Genomic DNA, 17498 nt, shown 5'->3' with positions numbered 1-17498 from the left:
ACGGAGCCAGGCCTGTCTCCTTTCCACCACAGTTGTACCCATTGCTCTGGCTACCGAGTCGGTGGTATCCAGTCCCGTCTGGATAATTTGGGTCGCAGCAGCCTGGGCATCAGAGACAAGATCCAAAAGACCCTGGGGAAGCTCTGTAAACGAAGAGGAGATGTCATCCATCAGAGCATGAATATACCTCCCCAGGATACAGGTTGCATTGGTGGCTTTTAAAGCCAGACTGCAGGACGAAAAAATCTTCTTCGACTGCGCCTCCAGCTTTTTTGAATCTCTGTCCCCCGGCACCGTCGGAAAAGAACCAGGCGCTGACTTGGACGAACAGGAGGCCTGCACAACCAAGCTCTCCGGCGTAGGGTGCCTAGATAGGAAACCAGGATCAGTTGGAGCCGTCCGATACCTCCTGGCCACGGCTCTGTTAACTGCTGGGGAAGATGCCGGCTTCTTCCACACCTCTAAAACCGGATCCAGCAGAGCGTCATTAAAAGGTAATAGAGGCTCCGCCGCGGCTGAGGCCGGATGCAACACCTCTGTCAAAAGGTTTTGTTTCGCCTCCACCACCGGCAAAGGCAGGTCCAAAAAACTAGCTGCCTTCCGTACCACTGTATGAAAGGAAGCAGCTTCCTCGGTATATTCCCCCGGGGACGAAAGGTCCCACTCAGGGGAAGTGTCCAGCCCACTGGCCGACTCCAGTCCACGCAGCCCATCACCCGAGTCCTCTAGCTCTCCTTCCTCTAGGGCTCGTTGGTACTCCTGCTCCTCTAGTACCCGGAGAGCACGCCTCCTTGAATGCAGTCGTTGCTCAATCCGCGGAGTCGACAATACCTCCGCCGAAGTCGGAGATCGGCGCCGATCTTCCGAAGCCACCGACGCCGCATCCGGCGCCACAGGTAACTTCGGCGCCGACTGAAGAGCAGATGAAACGGATGGACCCACCGGAGTCACAGGCCGAAATCTCGACGTAGACGGGATGGAAATCCCTGGGGCCAATCCCTCCGAAGCCATCGGAGCGGCCACCGGCGCCGACACTGGCGTCGAGCCCACGTTCCCAAACGGGAGAAAGGGCATAAAGGGTGCCGGCCGAAGAGGCGCAGGATCACCCAAAGAAAAGGCCAAAGGCCCAGCCGGAGCACCCCCTGGAGCCATCTGTTGGAAGATGGAATACATCGCATTCAAGAATGCGGAACTATCGGCTCCAGGGGTGGGAAAAGCCGGATACTGGGGTGCCTGACTCGGAGGCGACCCCGACGCCGGCCTCGGCGTCTGCGCCGGAGAAAACACTTGAGGCTCCAATACCTCAATCACCGACGCCTGTCCAGGCGAAGTTGGAGACGCCGGAGAGAGCAACGGCGTCGAAGGATGCGGCGTCACCGTGGGGCTGACCTCCCATGTCCTCCGGCGCCGATCCGGAGACCTGGAACGAGCCTCCCTTGAATGACGCCGAGATTCTCTACGGCGCCGGGAGTCTCGATGACGCCGATGTCTTGGAGAAGACTTTTTCTTGTGATGCTTCTCCTTTGACTTGGCCATAAACAGCTTCGCCTCGCGTTCTTTAAGGGCCTTCGGATTCATGTGCTGACACGAATCACAAGTCGAGACGTCGTGGTCGGAGCTCAAACACCAAAGGCAATCGGAATGAGGATCCGTCACCGACATCTTGCGTCCACACTCACGACAAGGCTTAAATCCAGACTTTCTCTGCGACATTATTTCCACAGAGAAAGAGTACGCAGCAAGATATACACTGTAACCGCAAGAGTAACAGTTGCTCCCTCGAAGATAACCGTTTCGAATGCACGGAAAAAAGGGAACTGACGTCCGCACGTCGTCGAGGACCTCTTATTGCCTGTATGACGTCAGACGGCGTCGCGTGCGAGACAGTGACGTCCTCGTCGACGTGCAGAGACTAGTAAGAAGATTTCCGTAGAATGCTGGCGCCATGGGAGTATTCATGAGGTGAGGAATCCACAGGTAGTTGTATCCATCAGAAAAACAGTTACTGCACAACCTCTTAGACAAACTGCTGGTTCCCAAGTTTGATCCCATACAGCAAGTACTCTTAAGATGAGCCTCTCTCGACTGAGGAGATCTGACAAGCCAATGTTCAGATGGCACGTACCAAAACCCTTGAACTGATTGACTCCAAGCAGAAATCTACATTACTTGTAAAACTAAACTGGCCCTGAAGCTCCTACAAAGGTTCAAGGGTGCAGAACACACCAGGACAATGCCCAAGTTCATGAGGGAGGCGCTAATAGTGGTTCTTCTCATACAGGGCTGGCATCCTCTTGTTGTCCACTCCTACAGGTCTTATCTTAGACTACAAGATAATAAAAAAAATATCTGCAAACAGCTTGACCCCTTAGTCAGCTCTCTGGTCCACTTGGCATGGCTTTATTCCCAAAAAGCATATATTCTTAAAGTTGTAATGTCTATTCCAACTGATGAAGACATCATGATGAGACCTGTCACATTTGGCAGTAACCCTCAACAACGAAAAAAGCTTTTGATACTTTGGGATGGCCTCATTTGATGAAGGTGTTGTAAATTGGGCTGGACATGGAAGTTTGCGAGTGGGTTGAGCTATAAATGTGTATTGCTATGTGAGAACATTTCAATATACACAGACACACCAGATAAAGATGCTTGTTGTCCCCCATCATTTTTGCACTGGCCATGAAGCCTCTGGTGTGTCATTCAAGGTTTATAGGGGTCCTGCTAAGGAAATACTAAAGAAAGAATCCTCGAAAAACAACTCACTATATGTAGATGACGCATTTGTTTACTTCTGAGATGCACATCAAGGCAGGCCTTCTGTGATATATCACAAACTAGTTTGGAACAGTATAGGCTAAGAATCAGCTGGGCCACCCCATGTCTGCATCCTCTCAGTTAGTGGAAGCTGACTGAACAGAGGCTGAGGTGACATAACTAATGTGGGACTTTGATGCCTTATACACGGTAGTCTCTGAAGAGTAGTAACAACAAAACCACAATCATTGCAATTCTGGAAATCTCTTCCCAATGATGGGCAGGCTGGCAGAAACCAAACTGATGCTATCCAGGCTGCTGTATTTTTCTGTGACATTACTCATGCATTGCCCTTTGGTTTCTTTAAAGACTTATGTAGTTTACTTTCTGATTTGGTTTGGGGCATAGGCAAGAAGAGAGTGGCACTACGCAATCATTTGTCAGGAGAAGCTGGGGGTTCCATGCTGTCAACTTTGTAATGCAGCAGCACAGCTACAATGGCCAGTCAGATATATGTTAGACACTCCAGACTCAGAGGGGAGAAAAAAAAAATCATAAACAGAGGTGTAGGAAGTTGGCTCTGTATATACTATTTCAAAGTAAGAGATAGTGTGCACAGAGTCCAAGGGTTCCCCTTAGAGGTAAGATCGTGGTAAAATTAGATAATTCTAATGCTCTATTTTGTGCTAGTGTGGTCGAGCAGTAGGCTTATCAGAGGGTAGTGTTAAGCATTTGTTGTACACACACAGACAATAATTGAGGAACACACACTCAAAGATTTACTCGAGGCTAATAGGTTTTTATATTGAAAAATATATTTTCTTAGTTTATTTTAAGAACCACAGGTTCAAGATTTACATCAAACACTTTAAATGTAAGGTAATTCACTTAGATACTTTAGGAACTTTGAATGAAAACAATATGTATAGTCTATGTAAAAATGGCAATAAGCTATTTTCAAAGTGGACACAGTGCAAAAATCACCAGTTCCTGGGGGAGGTAAGTAAAGGTTAGATTAGGAGGTAAGTAAAACACTTACAAGTCTCAGTCCTGGGGCATAGGCAGCCCACCGTTAAGGGTTCAAGGCAACCCCAAAGTTACCACACCAGCAGCTCAGGGCCGGTCAAAGAGGTGCCCAAAACACATAGGCGTCTATGGAGAACAGGGGTGCTCCGGTTCCAGTCTGCCAGCAGGTAAGTACCTGCGTCCTCGGTCAGGCAGACCAGGGGGGTTTGTAGAGCACTGGGGGGGACACAAGTAGGCACACAACACACACCCTCAGCGGCACAGGGGCGGCCGTGTGCAAAGCAGGCGTCGGGTTTCAGGTAGGAAATAATGGAGGGACCCGGGGGTCCCTCTAGCGGTGCAGGCAGGCACAGGGGGGGGCTTCTCGGGACAACCACCACCTGGGCTAGGCAGAGGGTCGCCTGGGGTGTCACTCCTAAGTCGAAGATCGGTTCCTTCAGGTCCTGGGAGCTGTGGGTGCAGTGTTGGTTCCAGGCGTCGGGTCCCTTGTTACAGGCAGTTGCAGTCAGGGGGAGCCTCTGGATTCTCTCTGCAGGTGTTGCTGTGGGAGTTCAGGGGGGTTGTCTCTGGTTACTCATGGGCTCGCAGTCGCCGGGGAGTCCTCCCTGAGGTGTTGGTTCTCTGGATCTCGAGCGGGGGAATCGGGTGTAGAGTTGGAAGTCTCATGCTTCCGGCGGGATACGTGAAGTCTTTGAAAGTTGATTCTTTGTTGCAAAGAAGTAGCTGGTTTTGAACAGGGCCTCTGTTCACTGGAGTGTCTTGGTCCTTTAGTCCAGCGCAGTCCTCTGAGGCTTCAGAGGTCAATGGTCCCTGTTGGATGCGTCGCTGGAGCAGGTTTTCGAAGTTGGAGATAGGCCAGTAGGGCTTGGGCCAAAGCAGTTGTCTTCCTCCTTCTCTGCAGGCTTGTAGGTCAGCAGTCCTGTTTTCTTCAGGTTGCAGGAATCTGATTTCCTGGGATCTGGGGAGCCCCTAAATCCTGAATTTAGGGGTGTGTTTAGGTGTGGGAGGGCAGCAGCCAATGACTACTGTCCTGGAGGGTGGCTACACCCTCTTTGTGCCTCCTCCCTGTGGGGAGGGGGGCACATTCCTAATCCTATTGGGGGAATCCTCCAAACTCACGAAGGAGGATTTCTCAAAGCAGGGGTCACCTCAGGACACCTTAGGGGCTGTCTTGACTGGTGGGTGACTCCTTGTTTTTCTCATTATTTCCTCCAGCCTTGCCGCCAAAAGTGGGGGCAGTGGCCGGAGGGGCAAGCACCTACACTAGCTGGGATGCCCTGGGGCGCTGTAACAAAAGGGGTGAGCCTTTGAGGCTCACCGCCAGGTGTTACAGTTCCTGCAGGGGGAGGTGAGAAGCACCTCCACCCACTACAGGCTTTGTTCCTGGCCACAGAGTGACAAAGGCACTCTCTCCATGTGGCCAGCAACATGTCTGGTGTGCGGCAGGCTTGCAGAAACTGGTCAGCTCACACTAGAAGTCAGGTAGGTATTCAGGGGGCAACTTTGGTTTTAAGTGTGCTGGGACCCTGCTAACCAGGCCCCAGCACCAGTGTTCTTTCCCTAAACTGTACCTTTGTTTCCACAATTGGCACAGCCCTGGCACACCGTTAAATCCCTTGTAAAAGGTACCCATGGTACCAAGGGCTCTGTGGTGAGGGAAGGTCTCTAAGGGCTGCAGCATGCATTATGCCACCCTAGGGGACCCCTCACTCAGCCAGCACATGCACACTGCCTTGCAGCTTGTGTGTGCTGGTGGGGAGAAAAAGAACAAGTCGACAAGGCACCCCTCTCAGGGTGCCATGCCCACAAACCACTGCCTGTGACATAGGTAAGTCGCCCCTGTAGCAGGTCTTATAGCCCTAAGGCAGGGTGCACTATACCACAGGTGAGGGCATAGCTGCATGGGCAATATGCCCCTACTGTGTCTAAGTCTGTTCTTAGACATTGTAAGTGAGGTGTAGCCATATTGAGTATATGGTCTGGGAGTTTGTCGTTGCGGCTCCATAAAGGCTTCATTATATACTGGGAATTTTTGTATCAAACGTCTCAGCACAATAAACCCACACTGATGCCAGTGTGGAATTTACTGAAAAATGCACCCAGAGGGCATCTTAGAGATGCCCCCTGTATGTTAGCCAAACTGCTAGTGTAGGACTGACTGGTCTGTGCAAGCCTGCCACTTTCAGACAAGTTTCTGACCACATGGGGTGAGTGCTTTTATGCACTCTGTGGTCAGAAACAAAGCCTGTCCTGGGTGGAGGTGCTTCAAACCTCCCCCCTACAGGAACTCTAACACCTGGCAGTGAGCCTCAAAGGCTCAAACCTCGGGTTACAATGTCCCAGGACACTCCAGCTAGTGGAGATGCCCGTCCCCCCCAGACAAACCCTACTTTTGGAGACAAATCCAGTGGAAAAGTAGGGAAAACAGGGAGAATGTCCATCCCAGCCAGGACCACCCTTAAGGTGTCCAGCGCTGAGGTGTCCCCCTCTCTACAGAATCCTCCATCTTGGTTTGGAGGACGGGGACCAACTGGTATAGGAATGTGCCACCCTACCCAAAGGGAGTGGGCACAAAGGGGGTGTAGCCACCCTCAGGGACAGTAGCCATTGGCTACTGCCCTCTAACCCCTAGAAACACCCCTAAATCAAGGATTTAAGGGCCTCCCTGAACCCAGCTCACAAGATTCCTGGCAACCTACGAGAAGGACTGCTAAGCTGAAACCCCCAGCAGAGAATAGGAAGACAACAACTGCTTTGGCCCCAGCCCTACCGGTGTGTCTCCTTCTTCAAAGAACCTGCAAAAGACCAGTGACGCGTCCAGCGACCTCTGCAAAACTCCTGAGGACTGCGCTGCACCCAAAAGGACCACGAACAACAGAGGACAACGTCTCTGTCTAAAGAAACTTAAAACCAAGGACTCCCTCCCACCTCACTCCAGATACGTGGGTCTTGCACTCGACGAGCAAAGCCCATGTCCAGGTGGTCCACCCAGCAAGAGAGGATCCCCTGGCGACTGCGAGCAAGTGCCCACCCTGGGTTGACCTCTCCACCCCTCCACAATGATGCCTGCAGAGGGAATCACGAGGAACACCCTGACTGCGAAGCTCTGGGCGAAGGAAACCGACCCCCAGTGCCTCAGCATTCAGCAGACGGCCCTCCTTTTCCTTCCTGTCCGACCGGTGGTGTGACCAAGATACCTGCCGGACCTCACATGCAGCCTCTGAGTGACCCGCCCGGGGTCTCCTCACAGACCAACACTGGAAACCGGATGTCCTGTTTGCACCATGCCGCCCTGTGCCACTGAGGGGGTGTTTTTGGTGCCTATTTATGGCCCCTCCAGTGCTTTTCTAATCCCCCCCGGTCAGCCCTCCGAGCTGCAGGTACTTACCTGCAGGCAGGCCTGATTCCAAATTCCCTGTCTGCATAGTAGCCCACGTTAAATTTGTTCAACTTTTACCTCTGCACCCGGCCGGCCCCGTGTTGCTGGTGGTGAGTGTTTGGGGTTAACTTGAACCTCAACCGGTGGACTTACTAAAACTCAGACTGAAACTAAGTGTTTTACTTAACTATAAAACCAACCTAACATTTCTTCCCCCACTGCCCTCTGATGAGCCTAAACTGCTCGACCACACTACCACAAAGGAGAGCATTAGTATTAAATACTTTTACCTCTGTTAAGCCTCTGGGGAACCCCTGGACTCTGCACACTATATCTCGCTTTGATATAGTATATACAGAGCCAACTTGCTACACATGGTAACAGTAGAAAGACAGTTATGTTATATGGTGTATTGCTACCACAATAGACAAATTCTTAGTTCTCTAGACTAGATGCCCAGCAGACACTGGGCAAGAATTGACGGATAAGCAGTGACTAGCCTCTGTATACCAGGTAAAAAAAAAAAAAAAAAAAAAATATTGGGAAATTCGAGGCTCAAAACCCAGTCTAACTATTTATATCACACCTAAGTCACCCCTAAACTTACAACTTGTATGTTCCTTGAAATAGCAATGTACTGTCTTAGGTTCAGATTCCTAGGAGACAATTTACCATATGTTGTGGTCAAGCCCAGAGATAGTACTGTTTAGGGACAAGGCCGTAAAAGACAACTGAACTGACTGGTAAAGCAGTCACATTAGATGCACTTGCATGCCTGTTAGGAATCCAGCACATAAGGAAAAGAAAAAAAGAAACATAAAATAAAATGTATGGACTTGGTGCATGCATATGCTTAAAAGAGATGAAATGCAATGGCGAAGTCTTCAGCGGGCCAGGAACCGGGTTGCTGGCTACAAGAGAGAAATAGCCCATGGCTTAAACAAGCACAAGGCACCAATTGCATAGACGGCTGTGGAGGTTCATTGGCAGGAGCATAGGATCCACACTTTGGGAGCCCTAGAGGGCAAATCAGACAAAAGACCTCCTTAAAGTTAAGTGGTGGCTATCTGAGGAATCCACATACAACCTACTACATCAAACCCACAGCCAATGCCATCAGGCACCAATCAGAGAAGAAAGTGATATATGAAATGTTCCTCATCCTTTTCCCTTAACCTTCTGAAGATGTGGGAACTGCAGCCACTGAGATCAAAGTAACTAAGAGCAATTAATGTACTGTAATAGGAGGAAGCAAATGTAATAGATGATGCACTCATGTAAATAATCGAACAAACACAAGACATAATCCAAATGCAATGTAAAGTATTGCAAGTTTAACAGTTGTAATGTTCAAGACTAATACTAAATAGACACTGTACACAACTACAGTATGCTGAATTATGATGGCTATACCACAACACAGTAGCTTAAGTGGTGGAGAGGTGTAAAAGTGGATGGACTTGTTTCCAGATTGAATGTAACATACAAAGCTACTGGAAAAAGTACATTACTTAAAATGTTTTTTAACTTAACATCTCACCTGGGATCTCTATACAACTGTTTAAAAAGATATTGCAAGTAGAATTGGCAGCTATCATTTCATGAATATCAGCTACCACACCAAGATCTTCATCTTTTTCGATCAAGCAAAAATCTCTGCTAAATGAAGAAGCATTCAACATATTTCAAGAGATCCAGGATGCAGGAAATGCTTTAAGACACTAAAGTACTGAGGGTGAGTAACAAGCACTAAATAGTTTTAGTGGAGGCTCAGCTGAAGAGCTTTTATGGAGCAATTAATTTGGAGAACAGGGTGCTGGATCTCCCTTTGGATTTTTTTTGGAAGGGCTGTGCATGATGAAACTCAGGTTAGGTGGATTTTAGCAAAGTAATAGGCGTTCCCCACAATAGCTGCACATACAAAAATAAAACAGGCTTGACTGGGATCAGTTTTATTAAGCATTCAGTCATTTGCAAACCTTGTGTGCTAGCAAGCAATAAGAACAACTCAATACAGAAGGTGGTTTCATAAAGGCTTTAAATTTAAGAAGCAGCTTACCTGAGCAATGAACTGGATGATTTTCACAAAGATATTTAACGGTGTGTCTCGAGGAACTACACTACGTGAGCCTTTGGGGAAAAGTGCTGATACAATACTCATGAGACGGCTGAAAGTGAGAAAAACAAAGAATGTTATGATATCTCCAAAACAATAAAAAAAGAAAATACAACAGAAAAAACTTTTACAAATATTTAACCAATGACAGGCATCTTGCATAATTATGACATTCATCAAGTACAATCAATTACTTCTCTGCAGCTGTGTAAGAGCACAACTGCATACACATGTTCTTAATCATCACCCCTCCTGCCCAGCTTAAACTCTCACGTCTGCTTCCACTCTGCATTAAGCCACCACCAACATAAGCCAGGTTTTCACAGTGGTGCTGGCAGCTAGGAAGTCATGATCATAAACCAAATATCCTTAACAAATGACATTTTAAAGATATTGCTCACTTCATGTAACTATCATCAATGTTGGACAAAAAGGAAAATTAGGTGCTCAGAAATGCATGGTTTCCCCATAAATTGGAAAAGTTGAGAAACTGCAATTAGGACTCTGGATCTGCACTACACAACTCAGTACAGAGATAAAAGTCTAAATTATAGCTGTTTTGGGCATCCCTTTGTTCCACTACAGAGAGTATGGTACAACAAAGTTTCATGCAATTTATATAGTGCAAACCAAATCAGAAAGCAGTGTAGCGCAGTAGAAGAGCTGACAGAAAAGAGATGGAAGCAAGGGGGCAACAAGTTTTAAAGGTAACGGTAAGTAAAGAGGGAACTCTCTTCACACAGCAGCTGATGACCAGTTGAGCTGAAAATGGGAAGACACTGGATGAAACTTGACCAATCTGGACGAGGGTGGAATTCTAGATCCATAATGCATCACAAGATCAAACCCAAAATCTGGATTTTGGCAGTGCAGATATTGATAGATACCCAAACATTTTAATGATGGCAATGATAGAGTATCTCTACAAGATCACTGACGTGAGCCACCTTTTAAACTGCTTTCTGCCTCTTGTGATGAGAACAAATTCTGTTTTGTAAGCTTGAGGTAAGCCTGACATTGAAGCATTCAGACCCTTGATGTCTTGTCCTAAAGACATCATGGGTCTTAAGGAGAAGGGCATTTTGGCTGCATACTGGTAAATTAAGACCTCTTTGTTTACCAGCAGATCTCCAAAGGAATCGATGTACACGTTGAAGTTCACTAGCAAGAGTAGAACAACCTGATATTGGATTGGAAATGTATATTTGGGAGCATACAAGGACCACAGGAAACTAGAAAGGGTTTCCATCTGGAGGAACACGCACTAACAATCAGCCCTGTTCTTGATGTATGTCATGAGTGACAATATTGTCAAAGGCCATTTGGCTAGTGAGTGTGATGACCAAGGCTTGATGGTCTGTGGTGTCAAAGATCGTAGAGAGGTCAAACAAATTGAGGAGATGAGCACAGCCACTCACTTGGATGCTAGCAGTCTTTGTACTGCACTGAGACAGAACTCTGGCTAGTAGTCTATAAGTAAATGTTACCCATATTTTAATATGTGGTTGAAGACCTCCCTCCCGATCAACCACAGAAAGGTGATAGGACAGTAAATTGTGAGGTGACTATGATTATTAGGTTTATTCAGGTAACAGGAATATGTCCAGTGTTGAGTGATAAATTACGTGCTGTTGAAGAGTGGCATGAGAACTACAGTTGGGAAGACCATTATTATCAATGATTTGTGTAGCTCCGCCACAGTCCGCAATCCATCCACCAAACCAGAGGCACACTGAAACTTATCGATGTTCATCAATAGTACAGGAGAGGGTGCCAAGTTCTAGACTGGCAGAAGCTGCTGGGACACCACAACAGGAGGCCTCCACAGAGTGATTGTTGGACAATGGGAGGCTGAAGAGAGTTGCTGCCTGGCACCCAGCAGGCAACCCACTACATCAAGAAAAGACCAGCAAGTGGGTCTCCACCAATAAACTTTAAATATATATATATTTTTTAAAGTAGGCCGAGCCCCAAGCGCAGCATTGTGACCCATAAACATAAAAAGAGGATTGCTGCTGGCGGTCATATCCATGTGATCCAGAAACTAACCTTCACTATACTTGCTGCATTTAAACTTTTACTGACAGCTCTAAACTCCTCACACGTAATGCAGGTACCCAGAAAGTAGGAAGCTGTACTGCCTCTGTACGGGAAAAGTGAACCCTGCCAGTACTGATATTCATTGATGTGTTTTCTCTACCCAGAACATTACGACACAGGAACATTCCCTGCACCAGCGCAGAAACAACTACTTGTGAGAAACACAGGTGAGTTCCAGAGCCAGACTTAAACCGCGTGTAGATCAAGGGGCTGAGATCCTGTTAACAGAGAAAAATCCCCATCACCAATAGGCTGGCGGTAGCCTTTTCCCTGAGGTTGGGATACCTGCCTTTGCAAACCTGCAACAAATGTTAGGGAGCTTTCCACTCTCTTCCATCTCCCACGATATCTGACCCAAACTACTGAGACCTTAATGGACTGCATGCATAAGGCAGGAGTAGTGTTCTCAGCAATGCCAGTTGCTGCATCGTAGTGAGCGAATATAATTTCATAAAGGTACCTGCACTTTCACACTGTATGAACATAGACACCTGAGGCAACTACCAAGAAACAATGATTTTGTAACCCCACTCCTCCCCCCCCCCCCCACAACTGGGATGCCAGCATAAAACTGTGCCCCTGACTAGCTGACTATCCTAGGTTAGGATCTCTGTAATAACAGAACTGCACCCACAGTATGGAACCCAGAGTTCCCAAAATCAGCTTCTCAGAACAGGAAAATATACTTGCCCGGAGACTACAGAGTCACAAGACGACTGCCTTGCAATATTGTGTAGGATGTGATTATTCTGAAAATAATGACCCTATATAGTGAGGGGCCTTCCTCATTTATGGGTATTGTGAGAAAATTATTTGTTGGTTGATTGGGGTGTGAGCCCTAGTCAAGCAGCAACCACAATTCTTGTCAGGTTAAGGCATATCCAAATCCCAAATTAAATTGTGCTCACCCTCTGGTAGAGTGGCAAAGCGCAGTCAGGCTTAACTTGAAGGCAATGTGTAAAGAATTGGTGCAACACCTCAAACAGTACAACACTGACAACACCAAACAAAAAGGATTCCATACCTGGCTAGAAACCTAGAACTTAATTTCACAAACACAACAAGACCGAAATAACAACAATCCAATAAGTACAACTTGAGTTAGAAGCTAGAAACCCCAACTGGGGATATTTTTTTTTAGATGGATTGAGACAAAGAAAAGCTCAGGCCAAAAGCGATGGGGCGCAGCTAAGCTGCTGGGACCTAGTCAGTCTGGCTGCCCCAAAGTAACCTAAATCTTGGCTGTAGAGCATTGCGTGGCTCCAAAACAAAGATGCTTTGTGCAGCTGGGGCGATACATTTGTTCTGAGATGCAGCGATCCTGTGGCACAAGATCTTGACGCATCAATGTCAAGGATCTTGTCGACAGGGCTTGCGATGCGAAGACTGGTGTTGAGGATGTGTGCCACTTTTGAGACGATGTGCTGGTTCCAATCTATGGAGTAGTGGCAATGCATCACTTCGGTGTCATCATCGAGGCTGCCGTCAATGATGGAAGTGAGAAGTTTGCGCTAGAGAATGTGTCATGCCGTGGCAGTTCTGAAAGCAATGCACCGGTCCCCAGATGTGGTGATGAGATGGTAGATCGGTTCCAACCCACCCAGTAGCGGTGATGCGCTGGTTCTGTTCTACGCAACTGCCGCAATGTGTCGCTTCTGCTCCCGCCGCAGAGGATGCGTTGGTTCCGATGGACCAAGCACCTTAGTCCTACTTCCAAGGGTCTAGGAATCAGGAGGCACCACTTAGCAGACTCACAGATGGCAAAGTCCAGGTGCAGGAGCAGGGTGACTTATAATCCAGTTGTGCCCTTCAAGGAGGGAGGACACAGTGTCCCTGCCCTAGCACCAGACTCACTACAGGGAGTTATGCAGCCTTTTGTATGGACAGGTCACAGCCTATTCAGGTGCAAGTGAGGTTATGCCCAGCTCCTCCCTCCCACCATCCTGCTCAGGATGGCCCATCAGGTCACATCTAAGCTCCCACTGTGTGCGTCTGCCTAGGATAAATACACAAAGCCCAGCTGTCACCCCATCCTGACATAAGAGCAGAGACTGTTAGCAGGCACCAAATGGCTTAAGTAAGAAAATATCAAATTCTCACAGTGGTATTTTTTTAGATTAGCATTTTAAAATCGGACTTTACAGTAAGTCATGATTTTACATTGTGACACCAGGGACACCAAACTTGGAAAATCTCTCTTCCCAAATGGAAGGTTAAATATCAATTCCAATGTTAACCCAAGGGAGAGACAGGCCTTGAATTTAAGGATTTTTCACAACCAGGAAAGCTAAAACTTAAAAACACATGTCCAACTTTTTAAATACACTGCAACCTGCCCAAGGGGCTGTCAAAGGCCTACCTTAAGGGTGACATATGTGAGGCCAAGATGGCAGCCGGAACGGACGCTTCCTAAAGAGCTCCGCTCGTGGCCAGTCATTAATCTGCTTAATCTCCTGTCCTCATCCGCCCCGGCGCCTGCTGCTCCGAACGAGGTGGCCTTCCCGGTTGGTTGGGGGGGGGGGGGGGGGGGGGGGAGGTGGGTGTTGGCCGGGTGCGGGCTCTTGACCGTAAGACTGAGGGCGCCACGGGGTCAGGGAGCTGTGGTGCAGCCGCATAAGGGACGCGCTTCCCGCGAGGACGCGGCGGCCGCTCCACGCTTACTTCTACGGCCCCAGCGAGTCTGTGGGCCCGAAGGAGAAGGTGCAGGAACGCACCTGTGAGCTGCATTGGGGCCGGGCACACCGGCGGAAGATTACTGGTCGCCTGGAGGCCCAGTTGCCCGCACCCACGATGAACATCGACACTGGGCCCCCGGCGGGCATGCCGCGCTTCGTGCGGTGTGGGGCCAACCCTTCATGACCAGATGGCCGCCTGAAAGGCAAGCCTGCACACGGTCTGACGGATACTGGTGGTAAGAGGGCCTATGGCTGGGGGGATCCCTGGAGGGAAGGATCAGACCGCCCACCCAGCGGACGGCTCTCCTGGTAGGTGGCGCGATGCCAAGGCCAACCATAGTGTGTATGTTGGACCCCTGGGGACCCTGAGCATTTGCTAACAGTGCAGGACACACAGCAGCCGACAGGCTGCACGGGAGCGTGGCTGTGTGTGGCTGGAGAGGTCAGATGAGGGCATGGAGGTGCTCTGTTCGCAGTTTGGGCGCCCTCTGGATGGGCTGACAGCGTGGCCCGGACCTGGGCCAAAAGGACAATGGCATGACGTCATAGACCCCATTGCACGTGCTAACCTCTTTGCTTGAGGAGGGACCCTGCGCAGCCACTTGCATGAAACCTACGGACCCCGAAGTGGCACATATGCGCCGCCAGCATTCCTGCGCCTACAGGAGGGATTGAAGTTCCGGAAAGGCCGCCCTGGCAGACGCTTGGCACGTTGTCCGATCGGCAAGGTGAGCTCCAGGGGCACCCTGGCACAAACCAGCAGAGTGAAATCCCAGGGCAGACTGGGCCTCTGCAGCAGCACATGCCACGCTGTGTGACAGGGTAAGAGGCTGACGCTTTGCATGGTGTTCGATCGGCGCAACTGCTTGCTGAGGATCAGAGCCGCGAGCAGCCATGGTCAAACCAAAACTGCCCAAGGCACAGCCAGCCGAGGATGGGGAAATGCCTTCCTCCGTGAGTGCAACTGGGGATCACGCCGCTGCCCTACACCAGATGAATGAGACATTGCAAGCTCACTCTGCGCAATTTGATAAGCTCTTACAAGCTGTGCTAGACACTAAAGTGACCCTAGAGGGGAAAATAGACTCAGTGACACTGGAAGTGAAACTACTCAGAGCGGATCACCGCAAACTGGCAGACAGAGTCACCGATAACGAAACTGCGCTCACCACAGTTCAACCTGACCTCAAAGAATTACAAGACCAACTACAGCAAATGGAATCCGAGGTCCATCATTTGCAACGCAGAGCGGAAGACGCGGAGGGCCGCTCATGGAGGAACAACATCAGATTTATAGGGTTCCCGGAGCGAGTGGAGACGCCAAACGCTGAAGCATTTCTAGAACAGTGGCTAAAAGACATGGTGCAATTTAATAATGCGCCACCAGCACTCACGGTGGAACGGGCTCATCGGATTCCAAGTAGGCCAACACATCCTGGGGCTCCGCCTCGGCTCCTAATCGCACGTCTCCTCAACTTGCGTGACCAAGATCAGATCCTACAGTGCTTCAGGTCCCAGAGCCCCATGAGAATGTTATCACGGCTTATCCTGATTATACAGTTGAGGTACAACGCAAACATGCCTCTTTCACTAGGGTCAAAAAAAATTCTCTGCTGTTCCCAGCACCTCTCCGAGTGATAAATGGGGAGAGGACCCACATCTTCCCACCTGGACATGGCTGCACGCCAAGGGACTGGTTGAACCAACTAATGATGACTCCAATCAGGATGAATGGTTCACTCCTCGACCCTGTAGGAGGAAGAGACCTGGTACCAGGACGTGCCCCTCTAGATCTCAAGCAGCGAAGAGCCAAACACAGGCCTTAAAAGACGCTTTGGGGGTTATTACAACTTTGGAGGAAGTGTTAATCCATCCCAAAAGTGACGGTAAAGTGACGGATATACCACCAGCCGTATTACGAGTCCATTATATCCTATGGAACTCGTAATACGGCTGGTGATATATCCGTCACATTTGGGACGGATTAACACCTCCTCCAAAGTTGTAATAACCCCCTTTATTTGTTCACCTCAGCGCAGTATTCTGCCCGCCATGAGGACAAGACCATGGACTCAAACTCATTGCAGGGCCATTCCAGCACCTCCACCTCACCATCAATATTCAGCCCAGAGCTCACCCCGCGCACAGCAGATGATATTTAATCTTGCCCAATGCCACATGCTCTGGACTAATTGCCTGGATGAACTCCTGGGCAGATATGCGCCACAGTGGCGCAAACACAGATAGAAGGATGCCTGGCTCAGTGACGGAGGGTGCACACTGCAAGATCCAGTACCTCTGCACAACTGCCCTCGCCTGCTGGCCTGCCCGCCCACCTCATCTGAGGCAGGCTTCAGCGTCATCATCTAAGTGAACGGTGGGATGTCCGGGGCGGAGCAGGAGTGCAGGTTATTCGGTTCGGGCTGCGGCCTACGGAACTTATGCTTTTTGCATCTACGCCTCCCTACACCCAAAAGGGTCGCCAAAGGGACCTTGTTTGGACAGCTGGTACCTGTGGCACCAGTTGTGCCGATGTGTTTCAAGTTGGGTGCTGCCCTGTAAGTTCTTTCTTTTCTAGTACCTACCTCTTTACTATACCGTTCTTTACACTTTTGGGGTGGTACGGGCTGGGGGGGCAGGACTCGCTGGTGAAGATGTTTTCCACAATGTTTCTACCCCAACGGCAGATTTCGCTAGAGCCTGTTCCACTGCTCTTTTTCACATGGGCATGGACACTTAGAACATCTTAACATGGGATTTGAGAGGCATGGCTAGCGCAACCAAGCACTGTAGGGTATACGCGTACCTTAAAAGACATAAAACGTACATAGTTCTACTGCAAGAAACACACAGAACACCAGAAGATCTACGCAGCCTCAATAGTAAATGGTCGGGGCTAGTTTATGGTACCACGACTTCAGCGTTCGCTAAAGGGGTGCTGGTGTGGATTGCCCCAGGTGTTTCCTACACAGTAGAGCACCACAGGATTGATGCTGATGGTTGATACGTCTAATTCGAGGGGTCCCTAGTCAGCAGGCCACTAGTTATAGTGGGATTATACGCTCCAAACTCGAAACAAGGGGATCTGAATTGTGTGCCAGACAGACATGGATAGGTCTCACCTCCCACTCGACGGCACCCCCAGCAGGAAAACCTCTCTGGTGCTGCAGACTTGGATGCTGGAAAGGAGACTTAGTGATGTGTGGAGATTTCTACACCCCCTAGACAGAAAATACTCCTGTTTTTCCCCTTGTTCACTGTCTCCATATCAGCATAGATTTGTTGTTTAGCTCAGCTGGGCTGACCCACAACTTTACTAAGGCATCATACCTGGAGAAAACTATATCAGATCACTGCCCTTTGATGGCCTCCATTCAATGGGGTAGGACGCAGGCATGCATTCCCTCCTGGTGCCTGCAGCCAAGAACTGGCGGGGCACATCACC

At 49.2% G+C, this 17498-nt stretch overlaps 1 protein-coding gene across 12 annotated transcripts in view; it reads right to left on the bottom strand.

Moving 5' to 3' along the window:
- FRYL (FRY like transcription coactivator) overlaps positions 1-17498 on the bottom strand; it is a 1894812-nt gene that overhangs the window by 1368215 nt on the left and 509099 nt on the right. For all 12 annotated transcript variants that reach the window (XM_069201557.1, XM_069201569.1, XM_069201550.1 and 9 more), the window contains one exon: positions 9222-9330. In XM_069201557.1, the coding sequence (XP_069057658.1) occupies positions 9222-9330 (109 nt within the window). The remainder of the gene's footprint in view (positions 1-9221; positions 9331-17498) is intronic.

The sequence above is a fragment of the Pleurodeles waltl genome, chromosome 1_2 (genome assembly GCF_031143425.1).
Source record: "Pleurodeles waltl isolate 20211129_DDA chromosome 1_2, aPleWal1.hap1.20221129, whole genome shotgun sequence".
NCBI classification, from domain to species: Eukaryota; Metazoa; Chordata; class Amphibia; order Caudata; family Salamandridae; genus Pleurodeles; species Pleurodeles waltl.
Note: the sequence above shows the minus strand (reverse complement) of the source record. Positions and strands in the feature narration are given on the sequence as shown.